The sequence below is a fragment of the Gigantopelta aegis genome, chromosome 6 (genome assembly GCF_016097555.1).
Source record: "Gigantopelta aegis isolate Gae_Host chromosome 6, Gae_host_genome, whole genome shotgun sequence".
NCBI classification, from domain to species: Eukaryota; Metazoa; Mollusca; class Gastropoda; order Neomphalida; family Peltospiridae; genus Gigantopelta; species Gigantopelta aegis.
In genome coordinates, this window is record NC_054704.1 from 77,147,543 (window position 1) to 77,161,676 (window position 14,134).

Below are 14,134 nucleotides of genomic sequence, written 5' to 3' on the forward strand. Positions count from 1 at the left end.
GGTGCACGCTTCATCTGCGGTGGCAACGTGTTCAGTGGAGTTGAGTGATGTTCACTGATGAGTCCAGGTTTAGTCTCCAGTTCAACGACGGTCGGGTTCGTGTCTACAGACGTCCTGGGTAGCGCTTCGCTGACGTTAACGTTAGACAACGTCACCGGTTCGGTGGTGGCAGCGTCATGGTGTGGGGCGGCATCTCTATCCACCACAGGACCCCCCTCTATGTTGTGGATGGCAATCTGAATGGAATCCGCTATCTGAATAAGATTATCCGGCCGTTGGTTCTCCCGGGCCTTCAGCAGATTGGCGGCGGGGCAGTTCGGCAGGATGACAATGCCAGACCCCACCGCGCCAGGGTGGTAACGGACTTTCTCAGACAACAAGGTATCGCCAGGATGGATTGGCCAGCATATTCGCCTGACTTGGCCTCAATAGAGCACGCCTGGGACGAATTAGGCAGGAGAGTTCAGGATAACCATGCCCCTCCGGCAACCTTCATGATCTGGGTCAACTTTTTATGGCAGAGTGGCAGGCCATTCCCCAAGAGTTCTTCAGACCTCTGATCAACAGCATGAGGCAACGATGTGTCGAGTGTATTCGCGCCAGGGGTGGATTCACACACTATTAAACGAATGTTCTAATGTGTAAAATCCATGTTTGACAACCTTCAACTTTGACAGCATGTCATGTGACTTTCTTGTATACAGTGACGTTTATTTGTGGGTTTTTGTAAATATGGAACAATAAATAAAAAATTTGGTGTAGTTTACATCATCAATCTAATACACTCTGAAACTTATTTGGTTATAAATTTTTGACCCTTAAATTCTTTTGAGTAGTATATATGTATATGATGAAGGTACACAAGAAAATCAAACATCAAATCTATGAAGTTGAGTTCACTCAAACCTAATGCAATTATGTTTAAACAGTGGCTATTAAGATGTTCTAAAAGGCTTTGAAAACAACTTCTCTTTTATTATACATGTATAAAGTTGATAAACGGTCATAAGCAGCTAAAATTATTGTCAGAAGACATAGCTTAGCTAACCTGTTATGAAGTTTGAGGAGAACAAAAGCCATTCTCTTAATGTTATTGATATTTTATTTAAATGGGATAATATAATTCGCCTGTCCCTACAATTTCAAAACCATATAATTTTAATCTAATTTTATTTGTCTGGAGACATCAAAAGACAACAAGTGGTCTATTCCATCCATACTCATATTGCTTCCCATTTAGTAATCAACTACAGTGAAACCCCTCTCAACCGGATACCCTCGGGACCAATTAAATGTCCGGTTTTAAGAGGTATCCAGTCTAGAGAGGTTAAGTTCTTTACTGATTTTTAAAAAAAGGACCCTGAAACATGTCCGGTTTTGATAAAATTCCGGTTTACAGAGGGTCCGGTTTTGAGAGGTTTCACTGTATTTTCATTTCATTCTAATGAGCCACTGACAACTGCACGATAACGTTTATTCGCATCAACAGTGAAGTGTAAAATGACAGTGTACAGAGGAAAGAAATACCCAGCGCTCTTTGTGTGTAATGTTTTCCTTCATCCAGGATGTGTAAAATACATACAACTAAACTACAATTACAACTCTAATACAATTTCTGTCCAGGGCTTCTAGATTATGGTAGCCCCACTCCCATGGCTAGTGATATTCAGTGTTGGGAACTATAACTAGCCCGACGGCTAGTGGAAAAAAACCTTGTCAAACGCTGCATTTACATATTTTGTAAATATGAATATCCTGCCCCCTCTTTCCACCCCAAATCTAAGGATTTTTAAGCTCAGTCTGATTATTACTATTAGTAAAATTGTATTTATTTAAAGTAGGGCTAGTGAATTTTTAATCATGGCTAGTACATTTTTAAAATCACTGATCCCGTGGCTAGTGGATTTTTATAAAATTCTAGAAGCCCTGTTGTCACAAATACTGACATACCTTCCAGTTCTGTTCTCTCGTTAATCATCTCCTCTTGTTCTTGTTCCACCTGCTTTAGTCGAGACTGCAAACAAGAGAAAAGGAAAGGAATGTTGTTTAAAAAATAAAAGTTTTGTTTTGTTTAATGACACCACTAGAGCACATTGATTAATTAAAAATCATTTACTGAATGTCAAACATCAGGTAATTCTGGTACATAGTTTTAGAGGAAACCCACTACATTGTTTTCATTAACAGCCAGGGATCTATTTTCATCCATTTCCCAAACACAGGACAGCACATACCACAGCCTTTGATATACTAGTTGAAACAGGTTCACAGAGGTGGTTCAATCCTACAAGTGAACAACCGTAGGCAGATGATCTATCAATTGTGATAAATCACGCCCCAAATGTTGTTTAACTATATCTTGACACATTTAATGGGTAATTACATGTAATTGCCTCGCACTGCCTGGAGAGAAGAAATATGCTGAAGTGACAAAGACTACTTGAATCACCTAGCAGCAAGAGATCTTTTAGCACCATGTCACCATTTCCAGTGTTATTACTGTGTGTAGCAGCTTAATACAGTCCAGTATAGGAAAATAAAATACTGATATGCCTTTTCAAATCTTTCTTTGATGATTACAAGTAGGTTGAACTCTGTAATATTTAACTCTAAGGTTTGTTGTTACTTGTTATTTTTCTGGCCAACCAACAACAATTGTGCATGTGGTATGCTGTCACTTGTATATAAGAGCTAAATGAGACAGTGCTTTGGCTTAATTTTTATGGTCACCCTATACTGAATTTGTTTTTGCATGGTAGATACCAAACAACTGTACTTCTCGACATTGTCCTTTTTTCACAGAATACATTCTGACATAGAAATTGTACTGAACTGTATTAAAAGTAAATGGTGGTGTGCAACTGTTTACATTCACTTAACAGACACGATAGCACATACCCTGACCTTTGTGGAGCATTATTTGGAATAAAAGGAATAACCCAAATAAAGATGTAAACCTGTCTACTTTTGACATCATGGCAATCAATTAGTGAAATTATTACAGACTCCAAAACATTAAAATATAATGGATACCCTTGTACACATGAATAGCAATGTTACAAACCTGTTTTTCATCTCGAGCAATCTTTCCTTTCTGCATATATTCTTGCTTCACTTTGTAACCTGCTTCCCTTAACTTCTTACTGGCTAACAGTTCTTCTCGTTGCTTTAGACCAAGTTGACTGCAAGTAAAATTCCATTAGAAATCGAAGTACAATAGCAATCTGATGAGTTCAAGACGACTACAAGCATTCTGAGAGTACTGCTAAAGCAATACATGTCCCCTACTGGACCCAACAAATTGTGGTAACTCCTACATTCAAGGGCTGCAACTGTGCAAAATTGGTAAATTGCCATAAAAGTTGCATTTGATATGTACCCTTTAACAGAACATAGTAAAGATATACACAGTTCAATATATTGAGGCACTGCAAAAAAAAAAAGAGTCCGGAAAATAAATTTTCATATTTCCTAAGTTCAAGGCCATAGCACTGTCAAAAATGATAAAGCTATACACAAAAGTTCAGCTCAATATCTTGAGGCATTGTGAAAAATAACTTCCAGAAAACTATATAACCTATGTGGGTCTGACTGATGGATAGACAGATGGACAGACATACAGATGGACAGACAGAAGGACTGAGATGAAACCTATATAGTCCCCTCCAGTTGGAGCAGCAGAGAACTAATAACCACACTAAGTAAATGAAACTAACAATCCAATGTCTTTGTCCCTGTGTCAAATCTTTGTGATTGTTAACCAATATATTTAAAATCAGTCATGTTTTTTTTTAATTCTGTATATACTCCCCAGAAAAAATAATTAACGTAAGTCTTAAAGTTGTCTTCATAAATTATCTTTCCATAGATCTGTATAGTGATTTAATTTAAAGTGCTGTTCCAGATGTATGATGTATTGAGCTATATCAATCAAGATATTATTTAATATGATTAGAAAATTATAAAAAAAAATGTAAAAAAATTATATACCGGTATATTTTCCATTTAAAAATATTCCCCTGAAAAACAGAACCAGCTGAATTCGTTTCGGGAATTTCCGTAAGATTTGATCCGTGGTGTCATGAAGGGAACTCCTTTCGATAGTCAGCGCCATTGTTCATTGCTTCTTTTGTGTTTATTATGGTTAAACGGTGTGTTGGCGGCGGCTGTAGCAATACAAAAACCGATAAATTTAGTCTTCACGCATTTCCTAGTAATGTTGCTGTGAGAAAGCTGTGTGTGAATTTGATTAAAACAACGTGGAAATACTGGACAGGAAGAAAATGCCGGAGACCGTTGCAAGAGCAGACACTTTAGTTGCGATTCATCCGAACTGGCTTGTCGGCTTAAGCGAGATATGGGAATACCATGTGTTATGGCTTTTAAAAAAAGATACCGTACCAACAGTTTTTCTGCGACACAAAACAAATGACAACAAGCCGACGCCATCCACACCGAAACAACCTTGGGGTGCATATCGTCAATGTCCCAAATTGCGTTATGCTTTCAACTCCGGTCAGTTTGTTTTCTCATGCACGGTTCGTGCAATCATCGAGATCCGATTTGTTGTCGTTTGCATATCGTTCATTTGTGAGATTTTTCTTTACAGTTCGTGAACATTAAAACAATAAAGTACAGACAAGTAAGTATCTATAGCCTAGTCCGTCCCATCCTACAAAAATGTAGGGGTTTTTTTGTAAAAAAAAAGAAAATACATTAAATTAATTTTACTATACATGTGTACCTTCCCACAGAGAAAACATTTTTTCATACTATGGAATGTGCTATAAGTTATTTATTTCTGAGCAGACTGTTTTCACAACTGCACACAAAAAATAGTATTGTTTTGTTATTTCCAAAACACTTTTACTTTTTTTTTTTACGTCAAACTAAACTGAAATTATTCACACAAAAAAACCCATCTTCATAGAGGGATGGGACAGACTAAAAGTCATTTTTGTTTATTTCTTGAAATTACCGATATCGGGTCCACTTGACTCGTAGAATTCAAGAGTTATTTATCGTCTTTTCTACTACATCACAAGTATTAGAATATACAGTGTAGCAAAATAATTCACACGAAAAGCTAAAGAACAAAACAAGAATAAAAGTTGTAAATTAGTGGTAAGCTGTCTCCACGACCATTTTCATCGTCATCTGTCAGGCCGGTGGTTCGTCGGAAGATGTTCCAGGTTCAAACTGATAAGGCATTATTTGTTGTGTTGCACAAATATTAGTCCAGTCGTCATTACTACACTATTCATTATCGAAAGAAGAATCGCATGATCAATGAGCTTGGCAGTCGCTGTCGGTCCCACTTTTGCTTGTGCTGGAAGTCATCTCGTGGTAGGTTTCAGTGAAGCGCGTTCCCTTCGTGACGTCATGGCTATTTACAGGCAAATGTTTTTACCGAGAATTTTACTCGGTCATTTCCGGCAGTGTTCTACGGGAGTGATGTTTTAATACTTTTATGGGGCATTTTCGTAATTATTGATTTTACCTATCGGTGTAAAATATTATTGCAATGAATTAAGAAAGCATTTAATTATGGAATTTGAAATTTTAGTGTATGGTCTGGCACAGCACTTTAACAATATATATATAGAGACACACACACACACAAAGGTATCATACACACAAAACTGTAATTTGAACAAGATGGGACATCTATTTCATTGCATTTGCAATTAAAACAATTACCATGTTGATCATAAACTGCTTATTTTAAAAATATGTTTGGGGAATGGGGGATATATACAAACCTGTATACAAATAAAAGTAATTCTTAATATTTCAGGTCACTTTAAAACAAAAAACAAATGGAAATCAGATTTTTTTTTTTTTTTTTTTTTTTTTTAACGACACCACAAGAACACATTGATTAATTAATCACCGGCTACTGACACGTAGTCGTCAGAGGAAACCTGTTTCATTTTTTCTAATGCAGCAAGGGATCTTTTATATGCACTTTCACACAGACAGAAAAGCACATACCAGTCGTGGTGCATTGGTTAGAACAAGAAAAAACCCAATCAGTTGAATAGATCCAACGAAGTTGGGGGGGGGGGGGGGGGGGGGTTAAAGAGAAACCCCATCTATGACTTATACTCACATGCACATGTTTCCACACTGAATTTTGTCACCACTGTATTCATCTGATCCATCACAGCAGTCTGAAAATCAACACAAGTTTTAATTAAAATATTTATTAAAACTATCGAGACATAAAAATCACTCTGGCTTAGCTTCAACATCAGGTAATAAAAACAATATATAACCAAACAATCTCAGTCTTAATACATCCTACATATAGAGCTCAAATTCTAGGAATTTAAGTTGTTTCACAAAATACTTTGTTTTATAGAAGATCAAAGATAGTTTTGTTAATGTATACATTTCCCATATGAGTAAAAGAATATAATAGAACATTTACATACAAGTAAAATGACAAGTGAAAAATAAATTAGTATTTTGAGGTGAGGGTTTTATTTAAATATCTAATATCTTCCCAATTTAAATATGTTTAACAAATACAATGATTTTGGAGAATTCTTATTAAACACTAATTTAAAATTGTGTAACACACACACACCTCAAAATACTAATTTAAACAAGTTTAAGTTGTGTACATATAAATCCACCTTTAGTTTTATTCAATATTTCCATATACTTAACTTTTTATGATGCCCAACAGGCGATGTGTATTTTTGGGTTGGGGTGTTGTTAAACATTCATTCATTCATTCAGTTTTATTCACTTACCACAAATTCCATCATTGACTCTCGAGGACAATATGTATTCTCCTTTGTAACCTTTGTTTTCACAGTAAAACCTGCTGTTTTCACATGCTGCTGTACCTAAAAACAAAGAGATTCATGTCACAGAAATATTACAAGCTGCGAATACATCAGGATCCCATATTTCTGCAAATCCCAGATTTTGAGTTGGAAATGTAAAATTATGAGATGAAATCCCAAAATATCTAGATTACATCAATGTCTATATGTATATTAATATATATATATATATATATATATATATATATATATACATACAGTCTGCTGATATTGCAAAATATGATATAATTTTTTCATTTCCTATCCATAAACAAGTAAATGATTTATCTGTTATTAGCAGGGCTCACCCTGTCCACTGCCAATTGCTATTTTTTTTTTATATGAAGTGGCTAAAACAATTAGTCTTTGGCTAAAAATATATTCTTTAAATCAAAAATATTTTAACTATTTTCATGGAAATACTAAAAATTTGTTCCAGTGTTGTCAATGGCTAAATATCTTTAAAATTCTACAGGATATATTTCTAAATATTTTCAAAAATCCAGCATCAACCAAATTGGCAAGAACCAAATGGTCACATCAAGCATTGTCTATTAATGTTACAACCAAGGTCTCTAGTTACAGTCTTATAACATTGTTTACTAAATGTATGTAAAATACAAACACATCTACACTGTTAAACAGCTTGTATGTGTTCATCATAAGTGTGTAAATGGTCAAAAGCCTAGTATGCACATAATGGCTATTGTCGAATTTTCAGTGTTAACTTGAAGGACCCTGTTAGTTTCACTATGCTGGTGTTCTTAGATTAGGGAACATCTCAAAAAGAAAAGTGTGCAAAATGAAGAATGTTCGTTGCTGTCTGATTCTGGGATGCTTCATTTGGATCTTGACAACAAAATATTGATAATCGTACACTGAAGAACGCATGGATTCAGGGAGTGCTTGTGCACATACTTCAGCAGTCCAAAGTGCCCCCAAAATCCAGTGTTTCAGTGGACAGTATTTCAAAATCTTAGGTAACCAAAAGTCAGTTCACGTTATATTTACTCTAGAGGTAACTGATTGTTCAGTTGTGTTAATTGTATTTAAGTTACTAAGTAACTGGTGATTACATCTTGACTACAAAAATGTCAAAACCTCAGTCTAGAAAAGTATAGAATATTCATTTTTGGAATACATGAATAAAGTTTTGGTGAGCCTTAAGTTTGAAAGCTTCAATTTTGTAACATGATACTTCGTTTGAATTTGAATTTGAAGTTGCGTTATTAACATGTGATGGTTTGCATGAAATACTGTGCCCTGATGTTTAATGAATGTATTTATATAATCAATTTATTAAAAACATTTTAGATGAATTATGTAATCATAGGGTTTGGAAATGTTGGAGGCAGAATGAAAAATGAGCTTTAACACATCACGAAATGCATGAGCTGTTCTAAATATTAGAAATATTAAATTATCTTAGAGATTGTAGCTTTAAAACAACCAAGAACACACCTGATATACAAAAATTTATTTTCTATATTACAAATTGCCCGTTTCAGCCAGTACTAAAAAATGTTTTAAAAATAAAATAGTGAAGATACACACACCTGGTTCATCAGATCCATCCTCACAGTCGCAGTAATCATCATTCACGTATATAAAAGGTATCGATACAACAGACCCATCAGGTGTCGACAAACAGGTAAAACTTTGTTCAGCATTTGGCTGGTATGAAGACGCTTCTGAAAAAAAATTATAACAATTTTTAAATTATTAATAAGCATGATTATGCAAAAGAAAAAGATGCTATATAAAAGTAGAAGTGGCTGTTAAAAAAATTAATAATCAAAAGAGGTTGAAATTTACTAAATGTCTGAACCAAATTGTTAACAACTACGATAAATCACTCTCTTCCCTTAAAATTTCCCCAACATTTTGTTCACACAGAAATTGTGGAAAAAAACATTGCAATAACACAGATTCCACATTCTGGATGGTAACCATGTCACCTATATTAAATTCACTGAAATCTCCTAGGACAAAAAAAAACATGGAATACTATCCAAAAGGGGTGGAAGGATGTGACATAATCTAACGTCATGACATGTGTTATGGTATAGGCAATCATCATGACATTATATTAATTATGTCACACTCTTCGGAGGTTTCCACCCATCTTCAACAGTATTCCATAAAAAAGCAAAATGGCAGATGGCAAAACAGTACATGTTTTTGGTCCTAGGAGATCTCAGTGAAGTCAATATAGGTGACATAGTTACATTCTAGAATTTGGAATCTGTGTCATTGTAATGTCTTTTTCCACAAGTTTTGTCTGGACAATATGTGAAAAAAATCTAACAGTAATTAAAAGTAGAAGAGTAATTTTGTGTAGTTGTTAACAATGTGGTTCGACTTAGTATGGTATTATATAAAAATTTATTTGTAAACATGGGGAACATGACTGGTAAACTATATCTAGATGGACTTAATAAATATTTAATTTCTTTGTTTATTTAAATTATGCTTGTGATATGTTGAAGAAACATCACACTTTAACTGGCCTTAAATATATATATATATATATATCATTGCCTTAAGTGCTATCAAATACCTAGCTCTAGTCACTTCTAGCTCTCTCCTTATTGATATGTTGTAGGGGAGGGCTGGGGGTAGGGGAGGGCTGGGGGGGGGGGAGACTGTGTGCAATACTTCGGCAATCGTCGACGATCAAATGGTAGCCAGCTACTGTTTAAAATACACATTTGTTCCTAAATCTGAAGCCACAGAACTTTAGTTTGATTAATGTCAAGTCCAGTCATGACATTAAACTTACATGTTGTTAACCAGTACCAACGTGTTACATGGGCACACACTTTGCTTTTCGTCACCACAAGAAAGTAGTGCAGGTTCGTTTTACATAGGGGCATCAGGTTTTTTCGTGTAGCGTTGGTAATGGTTAACAACATGCAAGTTTAATGTCATGACTGGACTCGAGAATAATCAAACTAAAGCTCTGTAGCACCAGATTTAGAAAAAAATGTGTTTATGTTATACACAGTAGCACTTAGATGCACTTACATAGTATGTTCAAGGATAATGTATGAATGAGATTGTTAAATGTTACATCATTCTTCATGTCAAATAGTGTTTTCAGATTGGAAAATAAATATCAGATATGGCAGTTGACCATTCATTTTATTGCAAGTAATTGCTGAAGCAGATTTTACACACACGACACACGCACTATAATCTGAAGAACTGGCAGATTGTAGAATACCACGAAACTGCATGTAAATGTAGATGCAATAACAGGACTCGAACTTAACAACAACTGCCGCCATCGAGATATAAATTGCCGTACATCAGGAGTATTACCGGCAGCACAAAAGTGCCATCGGTCAAGCTTCTCAATGATAGCAAAATGTATAGACCTGGTGTACAGTGTTTGCCAGTATATAACATAAATTTGTACAAATTTTAAATATGTCTACATATAGGAAAATAATCTTTCAGTCATGTTTATTTGGTGCAAAAGTCACTTTTAAACAAATTGTCATAGGCAGGGTTAAAATTGCCATTGGTGAGCAGTTTCACTCCTGGCAATTCTTTTTTTTAATTGTCGTGGAGGACAAATTCTTAAGTTCGAGCCCTGAAAATGGTACGTCCTTTAACTTGAACAGAAGCAAAATCTACAAATGTGCCACCACCACCAAATTACTTTGATCCACAATAGAATAGATTAAATAATAATAATCAGAATAATCAGAATAATATGTACATATATAGATCGACACAAAGGCACACTCACATTTACCCTCTGCACCCAAGTAAACACTAAATAACACATTATTAGTCAATTATTTTAGTTCCAGAGAAATAATAAGTATACCTTTTTTGTTTAAAACATTATACATTGGTGATACACCAATGGTCCGTGGGAACGATATCTGGATTGGGGAAGGGGGTGTGTATCAAAATTTCTAGTACTGGGAACATTCTTGAGGGGGGGGGAGCCATATTTTTAGAATACTGAAGAAAAAACTGTATAGTTTCATCCTGCAGGACTGCTACAGACACATTTGCAAAAAAATGTTTTAAACAAGAACGTACATTATAATTATTATATATGTATGGGTAATTTAACAGTATAAAGTTTATATAAAAAAATTTTTTTAAATAATAATAATATTAATAAGATGTAGTAGTCGAAGTAAGGTAAAATAAATACAAGCATAGAGAATGTCCAAGCAACTCAAAAATTAGATTAAATGAAAAATGAAGACCACATAAAAGGAGTAATATCTTTATTCAGGAACAACTGTACTGAAGAAATGTGGATGCATCTGTTTCATTGGGGTGAGCGGGACGTAGCCCAGTGGTAAAACGTTCGCCTGATGCACAGTCGGCCTAGGATCAATCCCTGTCGTTGGACCCATTGGGCTATTTCTCGTTCCAGCCAGTGCACCACGACTTGTATATCAAAGGTCGTGGTATGTGCTGTCCTGTCTGTGGGAAAGTGCATATAAAAGATCCCTTGCTGCATTAGGAAAGATGTAGAGCTCAGGTTTCCTCTACGAGTCAGAATTACCAAATGTTTGACATCTAATAATCAATATGCTCCAGTAGTGTCATTAAACAAAACAAACTTTTAACTGTTTCATTGGGGATTTTTTTCATGGAAGTCAATGGAATTGTGTATTTTATTTACAATACAATGTGGAGTTTTTATCATTGCATAAGATAAAAAGATAAAAAGATAAAAACTTTATTGCATATAAACATTCCACATACGGAACTGGATGCAAAACATAATGTATAAACAAGAAACAAACAAAATGACTAAATAAGGACTAATTATGGGCAATACATGTATATATGTATACTTTAACCATTTTGGTTGCTATTAACATCTGTGCATGTCGAAAAGCAACAAAATTAAACTCAATGTACACACATTAAATACATAACTAAGCGAAAGCTTCACTGCGTCACGTGATAAACAAGAATGCCAGACAACTCGGCCCGGAGGACAACTCGGCCCAGACAACTCGGCCCACGTCGAGACAGCTCGACCCAGAGTTCTGAGACAACTCGGCACATCGACAATCTTGTCTATTGTTGAACAAGTGTTGTTTTTTAAATTAAAGTATTCTCACAGAAATAAAAGAATGTGTTTTTTGTTAAATTGATAAATTGCTGATCCATTTATCTTTGAAGATAGTTTCCGCTGTTCGAATAATTAGTTTTTGTTCTACAGTCGGTGACCTAAACATTGGAGATGATCCCAGAAAAAACATGCAAAAGTTATTTATCGTTGTAACAAGACTCGCGGATATAGCCTCCTGACTCCTGCTTTTAAGAAGTAATTCCAATTGGTGAGCATGATGACATTTTCAGCAAATAATGTATATAACCGTCCGAATTATTGGACTTATCACTTTCTAACAAAATGCTGACTTATGCTTCCATCCGTATGTCGCGAAATTAATACGCACGCACTATTTTCCAGTTTGAAGTGTGCTTAAAGTAATGTCTAGATTTTCGAGTAAACCAAATAGTGTTTTAAAAACAAAATCATATTGTCATTTGTATATTTTTTATCTTGAATCATGAGTTATTTCTATAGTACAATACTTCTAGAAACCCATCCGACATTACGATATGCGCCTACGACATACACAATTGTCATTCTTAATGGTGACCATATAGTTAGCGGTATCTATCAGTATAATGCATTATTATTACTATAGTACAATACTTCGACACTACGACATGGCCAACTATCATACTTAACACGCATATAATGTGTCACAGCATGCCCCGTCTATCAGTCTAATAAGTTGTCTCGGACAACTCGGCCCCGTGGCCGAGATGTCTGGGCCAAGTTGTCCCCCGGTCCGAGTTGTCTGGTCCCCATAATTTCATAAACAATGGTGGCAAGGGCCGAAATACTCAGATGTTTGGTTACGAGAATAAGGGGAGGGCTAGAGTTTACTCGAGCTATCAAACACCAATGGAAAAAAATAAGAATGTAAAATTTAAAATGTCATCAGTGCAATTTACTAAATTATTTGGCAATGAATTGAATGATGGGGATGAATTGGTCTGGAGAAAAAAAGATCACAAAAATATTATGATAATAATATGAACACACTTGATGGTGGGACTCCTCGAGGTCTCTCGATGACACCATTACAAGAAGTAATAAATATTGAAAAAAGTACGGTCCACAGCATTCTTAGACACTGTTTTATTTCCACCTCACGCTTCTCAAAAATTTGTCATCAGTTGGTTGGACAAAATTTTAAGGGAGATTACTCTTACCGAAATGAAATGGACCCATTTGTGGTTGATGAAAAATATTTTTTCAATTAATGTGATATTAAATACAAAAATTATATACATGACAATTTAGAAACATGATATCAACTATAATGCAGTATGGAAATAGTTGAATTTATACATCGATGTTAAATACGCGTCCCTCTTAATACTTAAATAGACCGAAAAGTACCCAAATTGACCAGCCACGGTATCCAGTTCTTCGAGTTTTTATTTTTAAATCACTAATATGTTTGTCTAGTATTTTGATTAAACTGGAAAAGGACCAATTGAAAGGCTTATAGCGTAAGATATATATAGGTCCTACGAATAAAAATGTAATTAAGACAATATTTGGCGATCGTTTTGTTGTCTGTCACAAGCCCGAGTATTCTGACGGTAAGAGAGCCAGACGGACAGTTATACGCTCATTACAACAAGAATCCTATGCTTAACGTTAAATATCTTTATATTGATCATTTTCCAGCTCCTTGATACACTATAGGAAGAAATCCGACAGCACCCCCTTTCAATAATGTTCCGGTTAGCCTACATACGTAATTGCTGACGGTTTTTATCCCTGTAGTATATGTATTAGCCATTAATATGTGGATTTTTTTTTTTTATCAAGGACCACTAAAATGATCGAAGTAAACTTAAAAGGTATTTGACATCAAACATATGCTTGTTGTTGTATTAGAGCGGGAATCGTTGACTACCGTGTGGTGAGCAGCCATTGCGCAGAATGTATATAGATTGGTCTCTGACGGTAATGAACATGTACACGTGTGTGTTAACAATTTTAAGACATACGGCTGGCTGCTCCTAGATGATGACCAAGGCCCCGTTCCACGAAGCGATTTAGTCCTAAGATCAGCTTAACTGCATATGGTAGCTATACGCTTAAAGTAATCTTAGGGCTAATATCGCTTCTTGGAACGGGGCTCAGGTCACAAATGCCATACATCCAATAAAAAAACAACCACGATCGAAATCGATTACACTGTGACGTATAAAAACTTTAACCT

At 35.2% G+C, this 14,134-nt stretch overlaps 1 protein-coding gene across 2 annotated transcripts in view; it reads right to left on the minus strand.

Annotated features, from left to right (window-relative positions):
• LOC121375561 (glucosidase 2 subunit beta-like) overlaps positions 1-13,082 on the minus strand; it is a 33,503-nt gene extending 20,421 nt beyond the window's left edge. For both annotated transcript variants that reach the window (XM_041503069.1, XM_041503068.1), the window contains exons 1-6: positions 12,940-13,082; positions 8,393-8,527; positions 6,762-6,857; positions 6,113-6,173; positions 3,065-3,182; positions 1,951-2,014 (exon numbers count right to left, since the gene is read on the minus strand). In XM_041503069.1, the coding sequence (XP_041359003.1) occupies positions 1,951-2,014; positions 3,065-3,182; positions 6,113-6,173; positions 6,762-6,857; positions 8,393-8,527; positions 12,940-13,021 (556 nt within the window). In that variant the 5' untranslated portion in view covers positions 13,022-13,082. The remainder of the gene's footprint in view (positions 1-1,950; positions 2,015-3,064; positions 3,183-6,112; positions 6,174-6,761; positions 6,858-8,392; positions 8,528-12,939) is intronic.
• Positions 13,083-14,134: the final 1,052 nt, after the last annotated feature.